Source organism: Heterocephalus glaber, unplaced genomic scaffold (genome assembly GCF_053883595.1).
Source record: "Heterocephalus glaber isolate CG9 unplaced genomic scaffold, H.glaber_assembly_v1.0 deba00001447, whole genome shotgun sequence".
Classification (NCBI taxonomy): Eukaryota; Metazoa; Chordata; class Mammalia; order Rodentia; family Bathyergidae; genus Heterocephalus; species Heterocephalus glaber.
Window position 1 is genome coordinate 11,807,616 of NW_028258299.1, and position 22,672 is coordinate 11,830,287.

Below are 22,672 nucleotides of genomic sequence, written 5' to 3' on the forward strand. Positions count from 1 at the left end.
GTGACAGAGCTCAACGTGGCCTGGGCCCCTGGTGTAACAGTCCTCACATCTGATTGCACTTAGCATCTTCCAGTTTCCTAACTTGGTGGTTCCAGCTTGGGAACCAAGCCTACACGTGCTCAGGGTTGGCACAGGGCTTCATTCACGGTGGGCACTCCGGGGGAGTTTATTAATTATTAAGTTCATACCTTGAGTGTCAAGCCTAGGAAGGAAGCAGTAAATAAGGAAGTGAATTCCTGAGTTGGTAAAATCTGCATTCCTGTGGAGAATAAAAGGAAAAATTTTGCCGAGTGGCTGTTGGAGCAGCAGGCAGAGCCCTCCTGACTATTTTTTCCTCTGCTGTGACATCTCTCCATTTGTGGCTGCCTCTGATTTGCTCTGCATTCTGCCCAAGCCCCTGCTCCTGTCGCTTGATTTCAGCTCCATCCCAGATTTCTTGCTCCCGTTAGAAGGCCATCTGGACCATGGCAGTAGCGTCTTGTAGGAGGCGGTTCACTGGGGAGGGAAGACTTGCTCTGTGAGCAGCCCCTGCCCTCCTCCGGAAGTGCGGGCGTTCTTGTCAGTCTGCTGACAGAGGCCAATTTCACATCCCCATGATTCTCAGTCACCCCTTCTCAAAGGACTGCACAGATGCCAAATCTTGTTAGGAATTTTTGAAAAATCCTTGAGTTTTGGCTAACGTGAAACTAGCATAATAGACTTATAAAAGGAGAAGGGAGGAAGGAAGGGATAATTAAAAACAAATAATGATAAGCTTTTAGAAACCATATTTCCTTTTACTTCCTAATTTTTTGTGCATATTTATACCTGTACTGATCTGTTTGTTGTGCTGAAAGCCATCAAAGAAGTCAAGCTATCTGGCAGACTTCCTTTTTTCCCTGAAAAGGAACAAAAGGAAGGAAGGGGGCACAAAACCCTCAAATCCTCCTTGTGAACAGTCAGATCTTCAGGATGAGCCATGGAATGGGGCCAGGATGTAGCACCAGGTGTGTGTGAGTACACAGTTGCTCCCTGCACTCTAGGGCAGCCCTGTGGCTGTGTTGGTTTTTGCAGTATTTCTTCTAAACTCCCATCAGTGGCCCTGTGTTAGTTTCACCCCAGAAATAGGTGCATTATCATCTCTGGCTTTAGGGTCACTGCCCACTGTCCTGACCACAACCCTGTCACTGTCAAGTCCCCACTGTGCTTCTGCTATCAGTCTGTCTATGGTGTCTACCTTCCCTGACCCAACAAGATTGAGCTGGGTACTGCCTGTTTCATAATAATAAAGACAAGACAGTAGTACTGCTGCCACGAATCACACCATTACTCAGAACTAGGCACTAAATATGAAAGGATCTATGTGAATTTTCTCATTTAGAATATCAGCTGTATAACAGTGTCCTGTTTGCTTTCTTCCTCATGTTGCAGAAGGGCAAGACTGTGTTCACAGATGCCTAATAAATGGTGTGGAGTGCCTGAATGGCTGGGTATCACAGTCATGTGACAGACGTCACTGTCAACAGTACCCCTCATTTCCCAGGCATCACAGTCTGCATTGCCTCTCCTTTGTCACTGTCACTGAGATCATACTTATTTAGTGTTTGTGTCTTACTACACAATCATCATCTGCCTGCAAATCGTGCCACCAACCTCATCCTCAGGTATGTTTTCAAAAACAATATTGAGTACATTTTAGGAAATCTGGGCACGACAGTATGGACTCACTGTCTGTCTGTCTAAAATAGGGATAAGAAATGGAAAAGAAGAGAGAGGAAGACAGGAGTGGGGTAGAATGATTCACCAGGCACCCAGAGCAGCCCAGCCTTGCCAGTGTTAAAAACAGGCCAGACCCACAAATAGGAGCTTCTGCACTGAGTGTCCACCTGGGAAGACTGTGTTGCACCTTCAGCTGCTTCTCCAGGTGATCTTGCTCCTCCCCGGGACCAGTATTTTCCCAGCTTTTACTGTAGCCTGGTACCTGCTTAACCTCACTCATTGTTTTAGTCAGTCTTGTGTTACTATAACAAAATACTCAAAGTGAATAGCTTTATAAGGAGAAAAGGTTTATTTACCTCATGGTTTTGGAGGTTCAAAAGCATGACTCGCGCATGGGTTTAGTTCTGGTGAGGACCTCATGATGAGTGGGAGATGGCAATAACGGAAGTGCATGTCAAGAGTGTCTTAGTTACTTTTTTCTCATTGCTGGAACACAATATTCAACACCCACTAGTTAAAGGAGGAAAGATTTATTTTAGTTCACATTTTGTAGAGGATTCAGTCCATAGTCAGCTGGCTCCAAGGCAAGATGGGATGGCAAAGCGACATCGCAAAGGATAAACAGTCTGTGGCATGGCAGGCAGGAAACAGTAAGCCTCCCTTTCCCTTTTTTTCTATTCAAGCTATGAGCCTGTTGGTTGGTGACAGTCACACCCAGGATGGGCCTTCCCATCATCCACACCCAGAACTATGCTAAGGTAGTTAGCAGACTAATCCAATTACAACACTGATGATCCATTCATCTCCCAAAAGCACCATCTATGACCACATGAGGCTTTGGGGGGACATTTAGATATAAGCTGTAACACAGAGTGAGGGGTCATATTTTTGAAAAGAAAAAGAATGCTCAGGGCCAAGCTTGTTTCTTTTATAATGATCCTTTCTTGAGAAGTCAAGGGATTGCCCAAGAACTACCAAAGCAGTTCCAAGAGGAACATTTTACACCCTGCTGAGCTAAGAACCTGCCCCTAGGTCCCAGCCTGAAAGGTTCCACCACCTCCCCACATGGCCATGCCAGGGTCCAGGCTTTGAATCAAAGTGCACCCTTGAGAGGACAGAAAATGTTCAAACCATAGCACCTACCAAGCAATTCTACAGCTACCCTCCTTCCTTTCCTTCTTTCTTTACTCCCTCCATCCCTCCCTCTCTTCTTCCTCCCCATTCTATAATTTTGGAAAGGGGACCCTGACACCCACTGAAACTTTCCTCTGCCATTGCCATGCTGTTTTCTTGGGCATCTATCTGTCTTCTCCCTACTCCTCTGAACAAGCCTGACTCGTAAGCATCATGATCCCTGTTTTGCAGAGGAGGAAACTGAGGCTTAAATAGGGAATACCAGTGTTGGAGCTGCACTCTGGACCGAAAGCTGCTGCACCCCATTGCTCAATCTCTCTTTCTCTCTTTTTCTGTTCTTCTTCCTCTTCCTCTTCCTCCTCTTCTTCTTCCTTTCCCCATCTCCTAAAATGATGATGGCAAATATTTTAGAGTTTTCAGTGATACAAATAGCCCCCTGTGGTACACATGCCATAGGTTTGCCACCACTGTCCTAAAACCATTACATGCCCAATTTTAGATATCCACTATTTTCAGAAGCAAGTCACTTTGTTTTCTTGACAAGAGGTGAGAGTAGGAATGGTCAAGAATGTGGAGTCAGATCCTGCAGCCCCAGCTGCCCCGCTTTTTCATGTTAGCCCACCCTGATTAGCTTTGTGCCCTGAACCGTCCACTGTGCCTGACTGGCTCACAGTGCCAGAATAAGATGCCAACGCATTCCTTTCACCAATGATCCCCATCCTGGCTTCCCCATTAACACTGGCCATTTTAAAGACCAGTTTAAATTTTAGGACATGAGTTTAAGTATTTCGTTGTTCATGGAATTACACTTGTGGGCACTTTGGTAGAAGATATAATCTTCATTATAAGCTTTAAGCATCATCTTTCAACCTGCTAGGCAACCTTTGAGACCCCTCTGAAGTGGTGGCTGGGGAAAAGAAGGCTGTTGGCTGCCAAAATGAGGTCTTTTGAGTTGTTATAGATACCGTGTCAGTTGTTACAGAGACAAATCCTCAGAATGGCACCAGCTCCTCATTAGACATGACACTAAGCCCAGCGAGAACACTGAGACCCACGTCTCAGAAGGTCCTGCACACTTGGGCATTAAATGGGATTCCATTTTGTTTGAGCGATGATGAGGCTTCGTGAATTTCCACTTGAAACATGCATCTTAATTTCCGTTGAAAGACCTTACAAATTCCTGGCTCTGGCTGAGCCCAGGCAATGAAAAAAGCCTTCTATCCAGAAGGCGGTTGCTGTTTTTGCAAACTGAATTTGAGTTTGAAGGACTGTCTAGACATAGCAAAGAATTTAATTCCCCTGAAGAAATTTTTCAGTCCATGCAAATGTAGGCTATTCTTTAAAAGAATAGAAAAGAATATATAAGGAAAAAATCTGTCTAGTATTTAGAAAGCACCTACTCACTGAAAGTTTGTTTACTTTTTAAAATGTTTATCTAGCATTGTGCTGTATAATACAGTAGTCACTTAGTGGGAAATTAATGTAAAGTAAATAAAGTTTAAAATTCAGTTCATCAGTCGTACCTAGCCCTATCTGAGGTCCTCAGCAGCCACCTGTGGTCCCTACCGTATTGGACAGGACAGATGTAGAGTACACCATCATCACAGGAAGTTCTCTGGGACAGTAGCGGGAAAACACTCACTAAAATCATACTTCCTGTGCCCAATCTTAGACCTGCTCCCTTTCCTTCCTGTAGTTCTTCAGTTGCCAAGCAGAGTTTTTTCCCATCGCTTTCTGCCTAGAAGTCAAAAAGTGGCTGTTTACTCTTGGCTAAAGGTGATGGAAAGCATAAGCTGCTAGATACCCCAGAAGGACTTAGTCTTCATTAGCATGTGCCTTTCCTGCTAAATCATTCACTGGGGAAAGCTAACATGCATTCAGATGTCTGGCATCAGGAGGTGCCCTTCATCGTTCCTACCCTAGTGCAGCTACAAATCACTCAAGTTAATCCATTTCTCCCGAGCCTTCTAAAGGGATAATTGAATTCGTTCTTTTGCGGCTTTGGTCTGAGTTCCAAGCTGAGTTCCAAAAGCACCATGCCCTCCCCCACCCACTCCTGCCGATCCTGAGCTGAAGGATAGCACTTTGTGGCTGTACTCTGAGCTTAGGAGAGGTGGTGGCTTACTCAGGACGGTGGATTACTCATTTTTGTATCTCTATTGTTTAGCCAGGATACGGCATGTGGAAAGCACCCCAGTGAATGTTTGTTAAAGAAATTAATTAATCAATTACCTAATCAATCAAGATGCCTTCAGTTTTCCCAGTAGGACTTTCCCTGATTATTTCTACAGAGAATCCATTCCCCAGCACAGTGATTTGCAAGTCTGGCTGCTCATTAGACTCACCTGGGGAGCTTTAAAAAAATCTGCTGAAGCCAGGGCCCCTCTAGCCCAATGAAATCCAAGCCCCAGATGGTGGGGCTCAAGACCCGGAGTTCTGTAGACCCTCCCCCAGAGAATGGATTGTACAGCCAGGGATGAGCACTGAGGTGTAACCAGTTCCTCCCTGTGTGGTACTTATTTTGGGGCAATGAAGTTTGAAGCAGACGAAACAGCAAGTGCCAAGCAGTGAGGGATGACCAAATGTGTGTTTATTAAGAAAAATGAAAAGAAAATCTCCCTTCTCGTCCAGGAGGGGTTCCTTAAGGGGGACACCATAGACGTTTAAGTCCATTGGCTTTTTACACAGTTTTTGATACCAATGAATGGTGTAGGTGACAACACAGGGATACTCCTGGTTGCAGGTAGGCCTTTGATGTCCAGAAAGCAGGCTGCTCTCTTTGCATTTCACTTCCTCCAGGGCTTCTCTGGTTTGTCTAGGGACCTGTTCTTTGTCACTTGCATTCCATTAGGGCCTGATATTCAGTTTGTTTAGGTTAGTTATTTGGGCCTTCTGGTGTGTTCACTCACTTAAGCCCTGATTTATAGTTTACTGTAGGTCAACTATTCAGGACCTGTGCCCTATCTGCCTACCTTCCTCTGTCTCCTGGTGTCAGTGGCAAGGTTCTGACTGAGTAGCCATAAATAAGGGCTGGTTCTTTTTAATATTTGTTCCTTTTTTACATTTATACCGCAAGTCTCCTCTCGTGCACTGTCATTTTTACCACAAGAGGAACTTCATTCTGATCTTATAGTTATCTTCCTGGGTTATGGAATGATACCGTCCCTGTTGCTCCAAAAAGAGGTTATAGAAAGGGAAATTCCCTATGGGAACTGTATTGTCTTCATGAAGGCTCAAGGTAGAACTCCACTGGAACAGCCCAGGAGAATATATCTTCTTTTAAATTCCTCCCTAGAGGCTGAAGTTGTGAGAACATTTGACATCACATTGAGTTTTTAAAAGCAGAATACAAAGCTACATGAATACTATGGTAATAAATATGGAAAAATATATCTATCAGAAGAAAACTGACTTGAAGAAAATGAAATGAAACTATAGTGGTAAATGTAGGTAAAGAAAGAGTTGCAGATATGTTGAGATCAGGGAAGGCCTTCCAGATCCTGCCCATAAGTCTCCAGCTGGGAAAAAATGTATCTGCTGGAAGAATCTCCCACTGCTGGAGGAAGTGGACAGGGTATCACTAAAGGTTCTGACAGACAGGGAGAAGTAGCCCGAAGCAGTGACTCAGACAGAGTAGAGCTCTGAGTTTACCTCTGAGTAAGGTAAACTCAGCACCAGGTACCAAGGACAGAGGTAGCAAGAATATTGTCAAGCCAGACTGTAGTTTGGAGCAAGGCAAGAGGGAGGATATGGGGTCAAGAATGGAGTAAGAGCTTCAGGATAAAGATTGGAAATTTGGGAAGTGTTGAACATCCCATTACACAGGATCTGGCTTGTGATTTTGAATGGAAGAGTTTTCTAACGAGGGGCTTCCAGCAAGATTTTTGTTTCTGCTTTCTCTTTCTAGTACCCAATACCAACTAGTACAATCTTCCCAATATTAAAAAATGTGTACATTCACATTGCTAAAATGAACCAAAAATAAGATTAGAAGATGGAAAATAGTGGCTGCTATGTAGTGTGTATCTACTGTTTCCCTAATACCAAATAAGATGGCACAAATACCTCAGTTAATCCTCTCAGTAATTCTGAGAGGATGTCAACATTACCAACCCCACTTTATAAGTGAGAAGGCTGAGGCTAATTGACCCGTCCAAGGCCACACACTCAGCAGGTGGCACAACTAGGCTTTGGTCCACCTCTCTGTGACTCCAATGAGATACATTTCTTCAAACACCAGAACAAGCTTCATCAGAATTTTCAAAAGTCTCGCCATCCAATGACAGCTCTGGACCTCACCAAAGGCCACCTGTTCTGTCACCAGCCCACACTGGTGATCCTCCCACATTTTCATTATGTGGGACATGGTGAGGCTTTTATGAGGCTTCACCACAGGCTGTTTTTCAAATTTATTTAATTCATCCATCATGCTCTGAAGCCATTTGCTTTTTTATATTGGACAGATGTAATGAGATTTTGGACACTAAAAAATGTTTTTATTAAAAGTTATGACCCAGAGCTAGTTGGTAGGGGCCCTGCCATAAATTCCTAGGAGTGTGTGAATTTATAAAGGATGTAGCAACGTAACCTTAACCTTTAGGCCACACACTAGATTATAGGATCACTTAGACTCATATTGTGTCACTGCGGCTCCCTATTTCTAGCCTAAGAATAATAATAATAATAACAATAATAATAATAATAGTTGTTACATCGTTATTTGATGTGGTGGCTTTTTATTGCATTGTAGCCATGGTTGAGTCATGGTGAGCTACAGCCTGGTAGACCAGATGGCTGATGGCTGAATTAGTGGGAGATCTGCCTGAGAGTTTTGTGATTAGGGTGGTAGGCTCACTGGCTCTCCTTCTCTGTATTGTGTCATGTGCCTGGGATGAAAGGAAGTCACAGACACATTTCCTATAGATGGGTGAATGTGATTTCTGGCACAGGAGCAGTATTTTGGGACAACAATGGTAGTTTTCCTATTCCACCACTGCCAAGAGCTCCTAAACTTAGGAACTGATGTAGTCTTTTCTGTTCATGCATAAAACTCCATTTTAATGCCAATAGTCACCAATTTATATTAACGTCATACCACTTGGAAACCATCCAAAGAATAATTAGCTTGCACATGGAGACCAAAGCATCGTCATTAAAATATGCATGTATATTAAATATTATAAATTATCAACAACATGCAATATCCACAATACAGTTAAAAGTTAAGAGAACAATTAGACTTGGCCAGTTGCCAGTGACTTTTAAGGCTTGCATTTATTCGGACATTTTGAGCACTGTTATGTAGTAGACCCTCCCGGAGCTGCTGGGGATTCAGGATTAAATACCACACCATCCTGGCTTATGTGAGGCCCCAGTGGAGTAGAACATATGTGTTGCAGGGTTCTCAGAGGGGCAGCTCTGCTCAGGATGTTGAGGAGTGCTCTGGAGATGGGGTGCTTGGGGCTGGGAGGCCAGAAGCTGGTGATCACTGTGCTTGCGGAGACAAGGAGGAACGCGCTTTGAGTAGTGAGGACAGCAGCCATAAAGGACAGACATAACTAGCTGCTGCCAAGAGCCCAGTTTGGCTATAGCCTGTGATTTTTTTTTTTCCTTTTAAAAGAATAATCTCAAGTGTAAACCCCTTGCTGTTATCGGTATCCACTGTTGAGCCTGGCTGGGTAATGTCTGTAATTGCAGGAAGACGGATTTTGACCATACAGTTCTACCATTGCTGTATTTCCTAATCAGCCCTGAGTTTTATCATCTGCTTGTGCTGGAAGCATATTCCAGGATTTTCACAGTCCATTTGCAACAGCTCCCGCCTACCAAGACCATGCAAGTGTAAACCATAGATACCATCGTCATTAAACTCATAAATCCATGTCATTTGTGTGTCATTCACTCCGTCCTCATTCATCATCCCTTACATTTTCAGAACAGCCAGCCATTCGAGGACTTTGAAGAGAGGTTTGCTGTGGCCACACCGGTAAGAATGAGAGGGCCCTGTCTGCTTAACTCTTTCATGTCATTGTGCCATCATCCTTTCCATGCTCATCACTCATGCCTTGTGGTTACAGAACAGAAAACTGCCTGTGGATTTGGATGAGATTCTTGAGACAGCAAAGGTAAGGCCTCAAGGTTCCTGGGAAGTGAGGGATCTTCTTGACTTTCTTGTGTACCCTGAATCGATCCTAGCCACCTGGGACAGTAACAGGTGCTCTGTTCTTCACTGCTGCAGTGGGGCCCATTCTGTGGTCACAGGAAGGCTGAGGTCAAAGCGTGTGTACACATATGTGTGCAAACATGCATTTAGGACAGGGCATGTAGAAGAGAATGTAGCACCCTGTGTTTTCATTCAGTAAGTATTTTTGAACCTCCTAACATGTCCCAGATATTTTGACATGATTCTAGAGGGACAGTAGTGAGGAAGGCTTAGCCCCTATTCCTGAGAAGCTCACAGTATGACCTTGTGCAGCAGCATTGCACAGTGTAGGGGAGAGTAGGATAGGGTAGAGTAGCCTCTCCTAGCCTCATTTGGCATTTTATAGTGCAGAGTAGTATAGCATAGGACAGTAGGAATTCAGACACAAAGATGTGCAAGTACAGGGATTCAAAAATAAGCCCAGCTGCTCTTTAGTAACTATATACCCTCATATAGATGTCTTGGTCTACAGCTCGGTCTGCAGCTCCTGCAGACTCTTGCTCAGACTGGTTGATACTCAGACCAGTGAACAGTGTCACCAGGAAGTGTGACTAGCATCCCTCCTGAATACCAGGAAGTGTGACTAACATCCCTCCTGAATACCAGGAAGTGTGACTAGTGTCCCTCCTGAATGCCAGGGAATGTGACTAGCGTCCCTCCTGAATGCCAGGAAGTGTGACTAGCGTCCCTCCTGAATGCCAGGGAATGTGACTAGCGTCCCTCCTGAATGCCAGGAAGTGTGACTAGCGTCCCTCCTGAATGCCAGGGAATGTGACTAGCGTCCCTCCTGAATGCCAGGAAGTGTGAATAGCACCCCTCCTGAATACCAGGAAATGTGAATAATGTAACTCCTGAATACTGAGAAGTGAACAGTTTCACTTCTGCATACCAAGTGTGAATAGTGTCACTCCTGAATACCAGGAAGTGAACAGTATCGCTCCTGAATGTCAGGAAGCCTCCAGGACAGAGATCATTGACAGAGATCATTCAAATTGGCAGCAATTTGGAATCACTAGGAGAGCTTTCTAAAATTCCAGGGACTAGGGCTTTTCCTCATACCAAGTAATTCAGACTCTCTGGGGTAGGACTAGGCATTAGTACTTTTCTCCAGACAAGCCTGAGAACCACTGGTCTGGAAGTATCTGGTAAGCTGTTTTAGACAATGGGGTGGGCTACAAATTCAGTTGAGAAACACTGCCCAGGAAAAAAAAAAAGTGTTCTAATTGTTTTCTGGAGGAGGATTGGGAAAGGAGAGGGAAGCAAGGAGAGTTCTAGGAAGAAGGAGAGCCCATGCAAAGGTCCTGGGACAGCCTCTCCCTTCCTAACCCACCGTGTTCTCCTCTCCGTGACACTGTATGGTGGATCTCTGTAGGGCTGTCTTTCTGGAAACCCACCAGCTCACAACAGTGGGAATAGGAGCATGTCATGCCTGCTGCTGTTTCCTGCTCTTGGCATAGTAGCTGAAGTATGGCAAGGGTTCTGTGGGCTTCTGATGCAAAAACATAAGGAGTGGATCTGTGAGAAGGGGTCTTGGGGGTCAGTCTCTTACAGCCATTCTCTCAGAATCTCCCATTAGAGGTCTAGTTGTTGTGGCCTAGTTCTCAGAAGGACCTAGAAACAGCAGTCGTGTGGCACTTTAGATGTTCCTGGGAACTATCACTTGTTCCTATGAAAGCATAGTTGGGCAAGGCCAACCCAATGGAGATATGGGGCACCTCTTCCCAGAAGTTTCAGCTTCTTCTCGCCTGCACTGGCCTTGGCAGCTTCTGGGGTCACTCTGCTTACTCCAGCAGCCCAAAGAAGGGACAAATCTGCCATTTCTAGCTACATCTCTCCCCACCAAAAGACATTAGAAATGCCAGGGATGGAAGGGCTTTCTTCTGGCAAGTAGACATCTTGAGGCAACATTCCAAACACCTTCTGGCAGGTATGCATCATAGCAGACCTTCTAGCACCCCTGGCTTCTTGGGGAGGAGATTGTAGAACTGGGCTTCCAACATTTAGCAAGGCTAACTAAAGTTTGGTGAAGGAACAGACAGATAAACAAATTAGCAGTGCTAATTGCTCTATGGAGCAGGTCCATCCTGTCTTCTTTTAGCTGACTTGCCACCAGCAAATCCCTTACCCCAGCTGCAGTTAGTCTCTGTGAAACACAGAATGACAATGGCACCATGTTGGTGGCTGTATGGCGTGCAGTGAGGGTCAGACCCGATGATAATATATATGCAAGTGTATTGTAAGCCACAAAGCATTTTACAAATGTGGACTCTTAGTTTTATTCTCTTGGGGCCTTACAGATGATTAATTAGGACAATATTTTCAGGTAGAACATGGTTTATTAGGTTACAAATAAAAGGAATGGGGTTCACATGGGGAGGAAGGCTTTAAAAGTAGATACTATTCCAGATTCTCAATCATACCTGGTTATTCGGATTATTTTTAATTTTATGGCCAAAGAATCTCCCTTTTCTATAAAATTTAATTAACTCAAGGTTCTATTTAAACAGCAAACTCAGTGGAATGAAATAACAATCTGTGTTTTATGCCTCCCTGTGTTTTTTCTCGTTTAATCCTTGAGTGAAAATCATCAGGCAAGAGGAGAGCCGATAGCTCAAAGAAGGAAGGTTATTTTAAAAGTTGTGCTTAAGGAGAAAATTAGCCAATAAATTATATTTACAATGTTAGTAAAAGTATGCCGCCAGTGCAACACATTTGAAATGTAAATTGTGTGACTTAATTATTAACTTCATTTTAATATTTTCCTAACACTGAAAATAGTTGTGGGCCATTTAAAAAATGTCAAGTTCCAATCACAAGGCCACCCAGAAGTGTCATTTGAATTCAGTAAAAATAGTTAATCCTGTTAGGAATTTGGGAGGGCGTCTAAAAGACAAGCTCACTTCACCAAATAATGGAAGACACAAAGACAAGCTCCCACAGCCCATCCAAACCGGGGGTACACCCCGTATGCTGCCACCTCGCTCCCAGCCACTGCCAGATCAGTTACCATGAGAGATGGGAGTGGTTCAGGAAAGGTGACAGGAGGACTGGGAATCACACCCAGTCCAGCCACAACCTTACCCTGTCCACTTGTCCTCCCTCCCTCTTACTGGTCACACCCCACCTGCCCATGGTGTTCCTGGCTCACATGGTCTCATCTGCCTGGAAGACCCCTGCTCATCTTTGTCACCTGGCCAACTATGCCTCTCCTGCAGAATTCATATCTGGCCTTTTCTCTCTGGAAAACTCTTACTAAACTTCTTTGACCCGAGCTGGCTGGATCCCCTGCTAGCTGCCCCTACAGTGCCCCATAGAGACCTCTGCCATCCTGCCTTCCACCTACCTTGAGGTGATGTGCATCTGTGGATCATAGACCCCAGAAGATGGTGAGCTCTGTGCAGGCTGACACTTGGCATTTCCATTTATTAAGCACCCAGTGACCAGCACAGTGCTCAGCACCTAACACCTGCCCAAGGTTTATGGAAAATGTTGTTGGGAAGGAAGTTAATCCTTCTAGGACCCTCCTGTGTGCCAAGTGGTATTAGCAGAATGGAAGCTCAAGTAGAAGAGTGGAAAGTGAGCCCTACAAGGCTAAGCTTCATTGCTTTCAGGAAAAGGAGCCCTTTGTGCCTTAATAACCAGGCTTAGCCAAACTTCAAAGCCAGTTAGAGGTTGAGCATCCCTTATCAGGTATGCCTGGGACCACAAGTGTTTCAGATTTTGGATGTTTTGCAGCTTTGTAAATATTGACCTACACATAATGGGATATCTTGGGGTTAGAATCCAAATTTAAACAGAATTAATTTATGTTTTTCATATACATCTTAAACTCATACCCTGGAGATGATTTTCAACATCTTCAGTGCACCTGTGTTTTGACTGTGACCCTTCCTGTGGGATGAGGTGTAGAAATATCTGCTTGTGGCATCTTATTGGAAGTCAAAAGTGTTTGGACTTTGGAGCCTTTGGGATTTTGGATACTCAGATCAGGGATGCTCAGCCTGCAAGTTGTCAATGAATATACAGAGCAGATATCACCATCCCTGTCATCCAGGTGGGGAGCCCTGGCACTGAGCTGTGTAGATAGGAAGGGGCAGTGTGGACAGACAGAGTGGACTCATTTGCTTGTCAAGAGGAAAGAACATTGCTTGCTTTGTGTGAATCCTAGAGACAGAGCTGCATGCTGGTCGGAGCAGAATCTGAGTGCAGGGGACCCATAGGGCAGAATAGGACAGTCACACTGTCCGGGTGCCATCTATGAAGGGCCAGTTTTCAGTATCCTCAGTAGAAGTGCTCACAAGCTGAAGCTGGGTGGAGGGTAGTTTTTCCTCAGTGGAACAGTCTGCACAGAGCATATGATTATATACTTTCTGTAATTAAGTTGGCCCACTGGGTTCTGGCCAGGAACTCTCTGTGGTCTCCGAAGCCAGAAGTGTATGCAGATTAATTTCTAAGTCTGTCTTAAGGGGACTCTGGGCTGCTGTGCTAGCCCTGCCTGGACCCTCCTGTGATGGATGGGAAGGTAGATGAAACAGTGTCTGCCGGGATGGAGTTCTGGGAGTGATTGATAGTGTGTACACTGGGCTGGTTTTGATGCCTTTCCTGGAATTAAATGAAATGTTTTCTTTTCCTCCAAATACATTTTTTTATCCCAAAGATAGACTATTTCAGGGCTGCATATTTGACTGCAAGGTCTATATACAGAAAATTCAAACCCTGGCCTGGGTGACCTTGATGTCACATCTATGGGAATCATGTTATTCCTCTGCAAAAAATGGGGGTGATGAATTCTACCTCCAAGGGCTTATATTACCGGGAGCATTCGCTGGGAGGTGACATCAAGTCATCTTTTGCTGTCCTCCAACCAGAAGGCATCTTATTTGTGTGGACACGTTTAGGCAAGAAAAGCCAAGAATGAATTGTCTTCCTCCCTCTGTCCCCCCGAGAGAGAGACACAGTCAAGAAGGGGGCATTGGACAGCCAACAGGGGAGAGTGGCGCTTTGTACCTTATGAGAGGGGCTGATAGGCAGTGTTGACCAAGCCTGGATAAACACCCAGACGCAGTGAAGCAAGAATTGGGTCTGGCCACATGGTGGTGTTGCCTTCGGGATCAAGAGAGGTGTAGTAATGAGATCAGGCTTACATGGTCACCATGAAAGAGAAATATGCTGGTTTGTCCTTGTTTTGTTTTAGGGCTGCATCTGCGTTCTTGGTTACATGGTTATCGTTTTTGTCTTTTCAGGCTGTGACCCAATTAGAACTTTTTGGGGACATGTCCACCCCTCCTGATATAACCTCTCCCCCCGTAAGTATGCATGATCCTGGGATCCCACAGCCCTTTCTCGGCTACACAGGAACAAGAGTCTGGTCTTTGGGTCTTAGAGGGCTACCGGTGAATTTCACCTCTGGCTCTTGCAAGCTTGTGACCTAGGCAAGTGAATTAGCAATCCTGAGCCTCCATTTCCTCTGCTATTAACCCTCAGGAGGCTGCAGTCCCGTTAGAGTGCAGGTCATGTGTATCACTGCTACTATGTGCTGAAATGCGGGAAAATAATTAAAACACTGCAAATTTGCATTTCTTATATTATTGCATTTATTAAATATATATTTATATTATATTATGTCATTTATATATTATATCATTTGTTATTTATTATATTATAAATTCATGATTTTTATTTCTTTTCAGTTATAATGTAGAAATTATGAAAGAAAAAAATTCAACAATGTTTACCAGAGTTCATGGTATTTCTGATAGACAATACACTATCAAATATCAAACATCCTTACAAAACACATGTCATAACAGTGCTAATGCCGTAAACATTATGGTTTCACATTAGTCATGTACAAACATACAGCTGGCTACTTGTGGCTTTGGAGCTTGTGCCCCATACGTGTAATAATATTTGAGAAAAACATTTGATTGCATCTCTCATATCAGCTAGTGACCTGCTAAGGGTTAACGGGGGCGGGGGGCGGGGCTGAGGCAGAGGGATCAGAAGTTCAAGCCCAGCCTGGGAAACAGCAACTTAGCGAGGCCCTGTTTCAAAATGTTTAAAAGGGTTAGAGATTTAGCTTAGTGCAAAGACCCTGAGATCAATCACTAGTCTGCAAACAAAACAAAACAAAAAACCAGGAATTATGATACATGCTTCTGTTTTGAGAAATAAATGAGACCGTGCACTCAGGGATTATAGGACATCACCTGGATGTGCTTTGGCTGGGCTCTGAGAAGAGAGACAGGAGTGAGATATATTTCCTGCCTGCAGGGAACATACGGTCTAGTTGGGAAAATAGGCAAGGCAGCATGAGGAGGGATTTGGCAGCCCCTCCCCAAGTCCTGCTTGGCACAGGCATCAGCCCAGGGGAGGCAGCATCTTCCCCTGCCCCAGTCTGCCCTTCCCTCTCTCCTTGTTTCCTTCCTCTCTCGTCCTTTGTTTCTCTCTCCATACCCAGCCTGACTCTTAGCCTTGCAGACCATGACCTGTGCCTCCCTGTACTTTTTAAGAAGCTCTGGATTCCCAGCCAGGGGTATCTCAGCCAAAGCTTACACACGAGGACAGAGATTCCAGGAAGCCCTAATTTTAAAATGAAAAAAAGAAACCCAAGCAAAACTGAATTTTAGTACCGGGTACATTCAAAAGCAACCCACCCCCTAGCCCTCCCCGGAGGTGGATGGAGAGTTCTCAGCCCAGCTGTACCAGCAAAAGCTTCCAGGAGGGGCGGCTTATCTGGTCACTGCGCAACTGTGCAGATGCGAGGATGGTGCTATGGTTCATTGGCGAGAGGCGCCTCACAGAGAAAGGGCTGTATCCTCCGCACTCAGGACAGATGGCGCAAGACCCTGCTGCCCACAGCTGCCACCAGGGAAGCCAGGCACAGCTGTCCTGCTGCCAGCACCTGATCTCCAGAGCATCAGTGTCCCTGTCCCTGGGGAAGCTGGACAGCCCTGACATCCTCATCCTCCCCACCCCAGGAACCAAGCATCATTGCAGACCTTTGGGGCTCTGGGGGACTGGGAAGGTCGGAGGAGCCTTTGCAGCCTCCCTTCTCCTGTGCATTGTACAGATGAGCAAACGGAGTCCCAGTACACCTGACTCAGCCGAGGTCACGTGGTGGGAGAGAAGCCTGCTGACTGCCTTTAGAAGTGCTTAGCATGGCAGCCCATGGCTGTGTTTCTGGCCCTGAACCCAGGCACCACCCAAATGGGTATTTCATAATGCTCAGAACAATGCTGTTCGTCCCACAAGCGACTAGTCTAAAAATGGACTTGTCTAATCGCCATGGTTTCAGAATGAATTGCTTGTCCCAGTGTATTCCAAGGGAAAATTTTAAAACCAACAGAGATATTGTGGCATCGAGCAGCCTTACGCTTTACAGGCAGAAGCCTGCCGTCAAAGGGTGTGAACATCACAAAATATGCGTCCTGACCCTTTCATGTCTGCGACCCTGCCCTGTTCATTCCCCAGCGCATGCAGCAGAGCTGTGAAACTTCAGCAGGGCTCAGCAAGCACAGCACCATTTTGAGCTGTGCGGCTGTGGTTGTTTAAATGCCTTCTTAAAAATATTTAGCTCTTTTTGCAAGTGAAGATTCAGGCAAGATTCTGTGAGGCACCAGGGTACATGAGCCAAGGCTCCCCATGCTGGGGTTCATTCCTTCCTATACTCATCAACTGTTTATTAACCATGGATTAAGTGACAAGTCCTGAACTGGGCTCGGCTGAGGTCTCGAGAGGGTGCATCTCAGTTCACATGAGTGAAAGGCAGATACTGTGGAGTAACTTGTTGGCCTGCAAACACCCCCAAATCCATGATGACTACAGTCTCACATGTCCTCTGCCTCTCTCTCTCTCTCTCTCTCTCTTTCTCTGGCAGACACCCGCAACTCCAGGTGATGCCTTTATCCCATCTTCATGCCAGACACTCCCGGCGAGTGCAGACGTGTTTAGTTCTGTACCTTTTGGCACTGCTGCTGTACCCTCAGGTGAGCCCTCTTCCACCAGCCTTCCTTGCATTGCCCTCCACTCACTGCAAGAAAGAGAAAGAAGTGACTGATACAGCTGCAAGTTCATGGCCAAACACACCTGTGGGGCCAACATTCTCTTCGCAGCTCTTTAGTGACACTGAGCAGCTGCCATGTGGATGGCAACTTGGAGGTCAGATACCAAGCTCTCATATGCACTGGCTGAAATCCAGCCATATCTTTCACTTAGAAAGTTCAAGACTCGAGGGACTCAGATGTACTGTGTTGGGGAATATGGTACCCACAGAGTCAAGCAAACTAGTGCGAGCTCATTTCCTCCTGTCTGTCGACTTCAGCCAGAGGGAGAGAAGCAGTGAGCAGCAGAGGGGATGAGCCAGCTCACTTCACACCCTCTGAGACCTGATGGGTAGAAGGGATCCTCTTTGTTCAGTGCTGACTCAGGAAGGGGTGGTTTCCTGTCCAAGGCAGCAGGGAACCCAATGCACAAGAGCCAACTGCTAACAGTGAATTGGGAAGGAGATGGAACTCAGTCAATTAGAAAGCGTTTCTTTGGTTTCCCACATATTTTTATAACATATATAGTACTTTCACAACGGAGTAAAAGCATCTATAGGAACAGAAAACCAAGTGAGTTACAAATAAGTGGGATCCCAGGGATTATACCTGGTTTCTATGGTGTCAGGCAATCAGGGTGGCCAGGCTACTGTACTTGAAAATGACCAAAGGTGGCCTAGTTCTGTTCTTCATATCCATGGGAAACTGGAGGAGTTTATGTTTTCCTTTAACTACATACTTCACATCTGTGGCTTTATCTTTCTTTCTTGACTTTATTCTCATAAATGGCAGATAAGAGTTTGAATATTTTAGAATAAAAATCCTCTTGCACTTTTCTTCTATAATAATTACTTTTAATTATTAGTGTTAGAAGCTAATTCTTCTTTTTTTTCTTTTTTTTTTTTTTGGTACCAGGGATCAAACTCGGGTCCTTGCACTTGCACAGCAGGTGGTGAAACCATTGAGCTAAATCCCCAGCCCCAGAAGCTAATTCTTGAAACCAAATATAAACCTTGCTTTTATTGGAAGTAAATTAGAAATTCATACCCTGTTCTGAACATTATGAACTTTTAGAAGCAGCAGAGGCTGGTAGTGACTGGGTATGACTCACAGTTTAGAATCTGCATGTAGCCTAGAAATTTATTAATTACTAAATTTCCCAATAGAATCTCTTTCACTGCTCTCTGAAGTGGCATGGCTGTAATGACTCATTTTCCTACTCTCAAAAGGATATTAAAATCTCCTTGGAATAGTGAAGTAGAACACAGTATATCACTTAATATAAGAACAACATTTTCTATCAGAAATGGACCACCCTGCTATGCCTGAGCTTGGTGTTTGGAATACCCAAGCTTTGTCCCCGTCATTTGTCTGTAAAGATTCTGTGACAGATGGGGGGAACTCTAGGACCCAACTCACTCAACTTCAGATGTGTTCATCCCATACATATCCTCTGAGTGCCCACTATGTGCCAGCTTGGGCCATGTTGGTAAACATGACAGATGGAGAGCTTACCTCCTATCAGGGATACAAGAAATAACAATAAGTAACTTGTATAATGTTAGCACACGTTGAGTGATACGGACAAAAGGAAACAGAGCAGGAAGTGGAGTCCTGGAGTGCCAGTCAAGCAGTCAAGGAGCCTGAGATCAGGGGGTGCCACTCGACTGGAAGGGAAGTAGGGAACAGGCATCAGGGTGAAGGGAAATTCCAGGCCAAGCCAAGAAGATCAGTGCTAGGTGCAAGTTCATGTCTTTTCCGGCACTGACACCCATTGGAAGCACCCTGAGGATCTGTCCCTGTGACCCAGCACGACTCTGCTTCTTCCCAGCCTGTACCATCTTAGGGACTTGGAAACCTGGACTTTAGTCTTGCTACCTACCCAGCCGCATTGCAAACTATGATCCAGCTACTTCTAGTTGTTAAAAAAATTGATTACCTCCTTGATTTCAATTTTTAGAACAGGAGTCTAAAATTAATTTCAATTAACATATTTTTGCTTTCATACTGTATTTAAGAAATGCTTACACTGTGCTTCAGTTGGTGTTAAATTATCTGCCTGCTCCCTTTCCTCCCTTAACTGGTCTTAAGAATCTTTAGCTGTTGCTTCTCCACCTCCCTGTCGCTAATTGTCCAGCCAGTGGTAGTGAGATGGGCGGGGAATAGGGCTCTGTCACACAGTGAGTGAGCTGCCTGCTGCACACTTTTTGGATCTGATGGGCTGCTTCTGAATCCTGCTCAGCCTTTTTTCTGCCTGATGGGTTCTCACAATGTTGCCCATGCTGATCTTGAACTTCTGGGCTCAAGTGTCCTCCCTTAGTCTTCCAAGTAGCTGGGATTACAAGTACTTGGCCAGGCTCAGCCATTTTTTAAATAAGCTTTAGACTCCTGGGCAAATTAGTTAAGCTGTCAGAGCCAGAATTTCTTCATCTTTATAACTGGGTTGAAAAAAACCCCTTATCTTGCAACAATATCATGAGAATTAAATGAGAAAATAAAATTAGCACCCCGAAAACTGCTGGTACATCGTAGATACTGGAGATGCAATATACAATTGTTGTTGTTACTCTGATTTCTAAAGTAGAAGAAAATTTTCCTTTACATTCTTGGGATTGTAATATGTGTAATAAAGTTTAGGTTTTCAGTCTTCTGACTGGTCACAGCAGAGGTCAGCTGGGTGGTATGGGGAGTGGGCTTGTGTGGACACAGGCCCTGCCCCTCACCAGCTTTGCAGTGCTCAACTGAGTCTCCTCCTGAGCTTCCAGGAACTTACTTGAAAAAATGGAGGTGATCAGAAATCCGCCCCCTAGAGCTGTGCTAAAGATTGCACACACAGGAAGCAGAGCAGATAAAGAGTGCCGAACATCATGTACGCAGGAGGCACACCACAATGTGTGCTGTGCACAGGACACTGGCTCTGCTGCCCCTGTGGTGGCAAGGGTCCCCCTCATGGAGCTATGGTTTCTCAAATGCAAATTAAAGAGGTAACGAGAACACACACTAAAACGATTATTGCAAGGATTGGCTTCCCCAAAATATAACTTAATTGAGGCAAGGATTTCAGTTTTACTGTGTACTTCACTGCATCTCCAGAGACTAAAACAGAGCCTGACACTGGTGGGGGTATTTTTGAATTCATGAATTAGTTAAGCGAATAAAGTAGATAAGAGATACCATGCAAGTTCTCTATGACTGTTGGAGTCGTGCTTTTCTTATATTTCAGTCTGCCTTTTTTTTCCATTTCTCAAATAATGTGGGTGTTCCTAGCTGCCAGCACCTGGTTATAAATTGCAATTTTCCACACTTTATAGACCTAGCTGCAAGGCAGTCATGCAGGTGTTCCCGTTCAGTTCACAGCGAGGAGGTTTATGATTGATCTGAACTCCGTGCCATAAACAGATGCTCCTTGGCACCTCCTCCCTCCGCTGTTGCACATTAACAAGTAAGTGGTTAACAAGTTGTTAAGTGGCTGCAGCGGCAGCCAGCAAGTGACTCCCTGAGTGCAGTGCTGCCATAGTCCTGCTGCTGAACTGTCCCCTTGGGCAGATATAACTCCATGTGGCCTAGGGACACCGTGGGCTGCAGGGACCCCACCCCAGGAAAAGTGGAGAGACCTGTGAGCCCCAAACATGGAACCCAATTGCCCTGTGCTACCTTTTTCTCTTCTTAATATTGTACTGTGGTCTGAACAGATGGCATGAAGCCAGAGAGACATGCTAATAGCTCTCTCCAGAAAAGTGTGCACAGACCATCTGTTAGATCCTTGTTGAAAAAAAAAAAAAAAGGAAGAAGAAGGGATGAAAAGAAGAGAAAAAAACTGCCACCAACAGTAGGATCAGCACGGTCCAGCACTTGTGTGTCTTGGAATTTTGTTATACTCTTGGGGAAATGCAGTGAAGTCATGGACTCCTCTAGGACTCATTCGCCATGAGGGAGGCCCTTACTCCAGACTGAAGCATTCATGGGGCTACTGACATCTGCTAAACATTGTGCACAGAATGGGGAGAGAAAATAAAGGGTTACTGCCAGCATTTGTCCTTTTTGTGTTGCAAGGAAAGACAGAATAATCAGGCAGTCACAGCACTGTGTGATGAGTTCACAGGAGAGGGGAGCACACAGAACTGTGGAGCCCAGAGGAGAACCAAGTGCATGCCAAGGGCAGCAAAGGCTTCGGGCAGAGGGGATGGTGAGCCGAGCCTGCCTGGGTCAGCCAAGGGAGGAGGACAGCAACAGCCTGGCAAAGGACATGGGGACAGCAGGTGGGTGGTATCCTCAGCTGCTGGGGAGAGGGGCTAGACAGGTACAGCTTGAAAGTGGTGATGAAGAAGTAGGAGGGAGCTGACTGCCAAGGGTTCATTGGCTACACCCAAGCATGTGAGCCCTGTGCTCAAGACAGCAAAGTGCCATGCAGATGGTCCCTGACCTACCTGACAGTGGTTCCACTTCAGATTTTTCAACTTTGCAATGGTGAGAAAGCAGTGCACATTTAATAGAAGATGCACTTTGAATTTTGAATTGTGATCTTTTCCCAGGCTAACGCCATGCAGTATGATACTCTCACCTGATGCTGGCAGCCACAGGGAGACGGGATGGCCAATAAGCCATGGAATCGGGGATGGAGACAACAGACAAGCTGCTGTGTGCTGTGGGATGAGCTAGGATGTTTGTTAGATTAAGTGAATCCTCAGCTTAACAATATTTGCAGCTTACATGGGCTGGGGGGGGGGGGGAGTGTGACCCTATCAGACAGCAAGGAGCACCTGTATTTGTGTTTTAGAACAGTCCATGGTGATAATGAAAGAGATAGGATAGAAGCAGAACTAAAATAGGCTGGGTAAAACTGAAGTTGCCTACCCACTCAGCAAAATGGCATTGGGGCCATTGAAAGACCCATGGGTAGGTCTCCATCTGTGAAACCCATTTGCAGTGTCAACTTTAATGGCTTGCAATGAAATTCATAGGTAGTAATAGCACTTACCTACATAGTTTTTCAAAAATCTCTAATAAATGTTCTAATGGTAATATAAAGTAGAAATAAAAGAATGCTGATTTATAATAAAAATGTGTTTTGATAAGGAAATACTCGGGTGTGAGCATAGTACAAGACATAGTAAGTAATCAGATGCTTATACCTATATCAGGCTCACCCCTGAAAGCTACAGCTACTAGTACACTTCTGATAAAGAAGTGTGCGGGTTCAGCCCCGTGAGAGGTGTTTCTGTCAGACACCACTACCTTGGTGAAAAACTGTAGTGTTCCAAACAAAACAAAATATAATCTTCTCTCAATATACACACTTGTTACATTCCTGAAATACTAGAACCGTTGGAAGAAACTAAATGTCCATGTAATCCAAGTCCTAGACTCAAATAATCTTGACCAGGATGTGGGATAATGCTTTGTTATTTGCGATCATCTCCCACATTATAAGTTGTCTACTATCCATGCTGGGAACCCCTTAAAATGCCAGTAATGCCCATCCTACCCTCCGGTTACCAGGACAATCAGAGCACACCCTGCAAATTTCCTAATTACCCCTAGGGGGCAGCAACACGCCCGTTGTGAATAATTGCAGCAAAGTAAAACAGAAAGCAAG

At 45.0% G+C, this 22,672-nt stretch overlaps 1 protein-coding gene across 18 annotated transcripts in view; it reads left to right on the forward strand.

The window, feature by feature from the left end:
- Positions 1–22,672, forward strand: part of Dab1 (DAB adaptor protein 1) — a 1,105,478-nt gene that overhangs the window by 1,060,536 nt on the left and 22,270 nt on the right. For 15 of the 18 annotated variants that reach the window (XM_087214681.1, XM_087214675.1, XM_087214667.1 and 12 more), the window contains 4 exons: positions 8,768–8,818; positions 8,910–8,957; positions 14,278–14,340; positions 16,914–17,022. In XM_087214681.1, coding sequence (XP_087070807.1) covers positions 8,768–8,818; positions 8,910–8,957; positions 14,278–14,340; positions 16,914–17,022 — 271 coding nt within the window. The remainder of the gene's footprint in view (positions 1–8,767; positions 8,819–8,909; positions 8,958–14,277; positions 14,341–16,913; positions 17,023–22,672) is intronic. The other 3 variants (XM_087214676.1, XM_087214678.1, XM_087214677.1) reach the window with 1 other exon arrangement.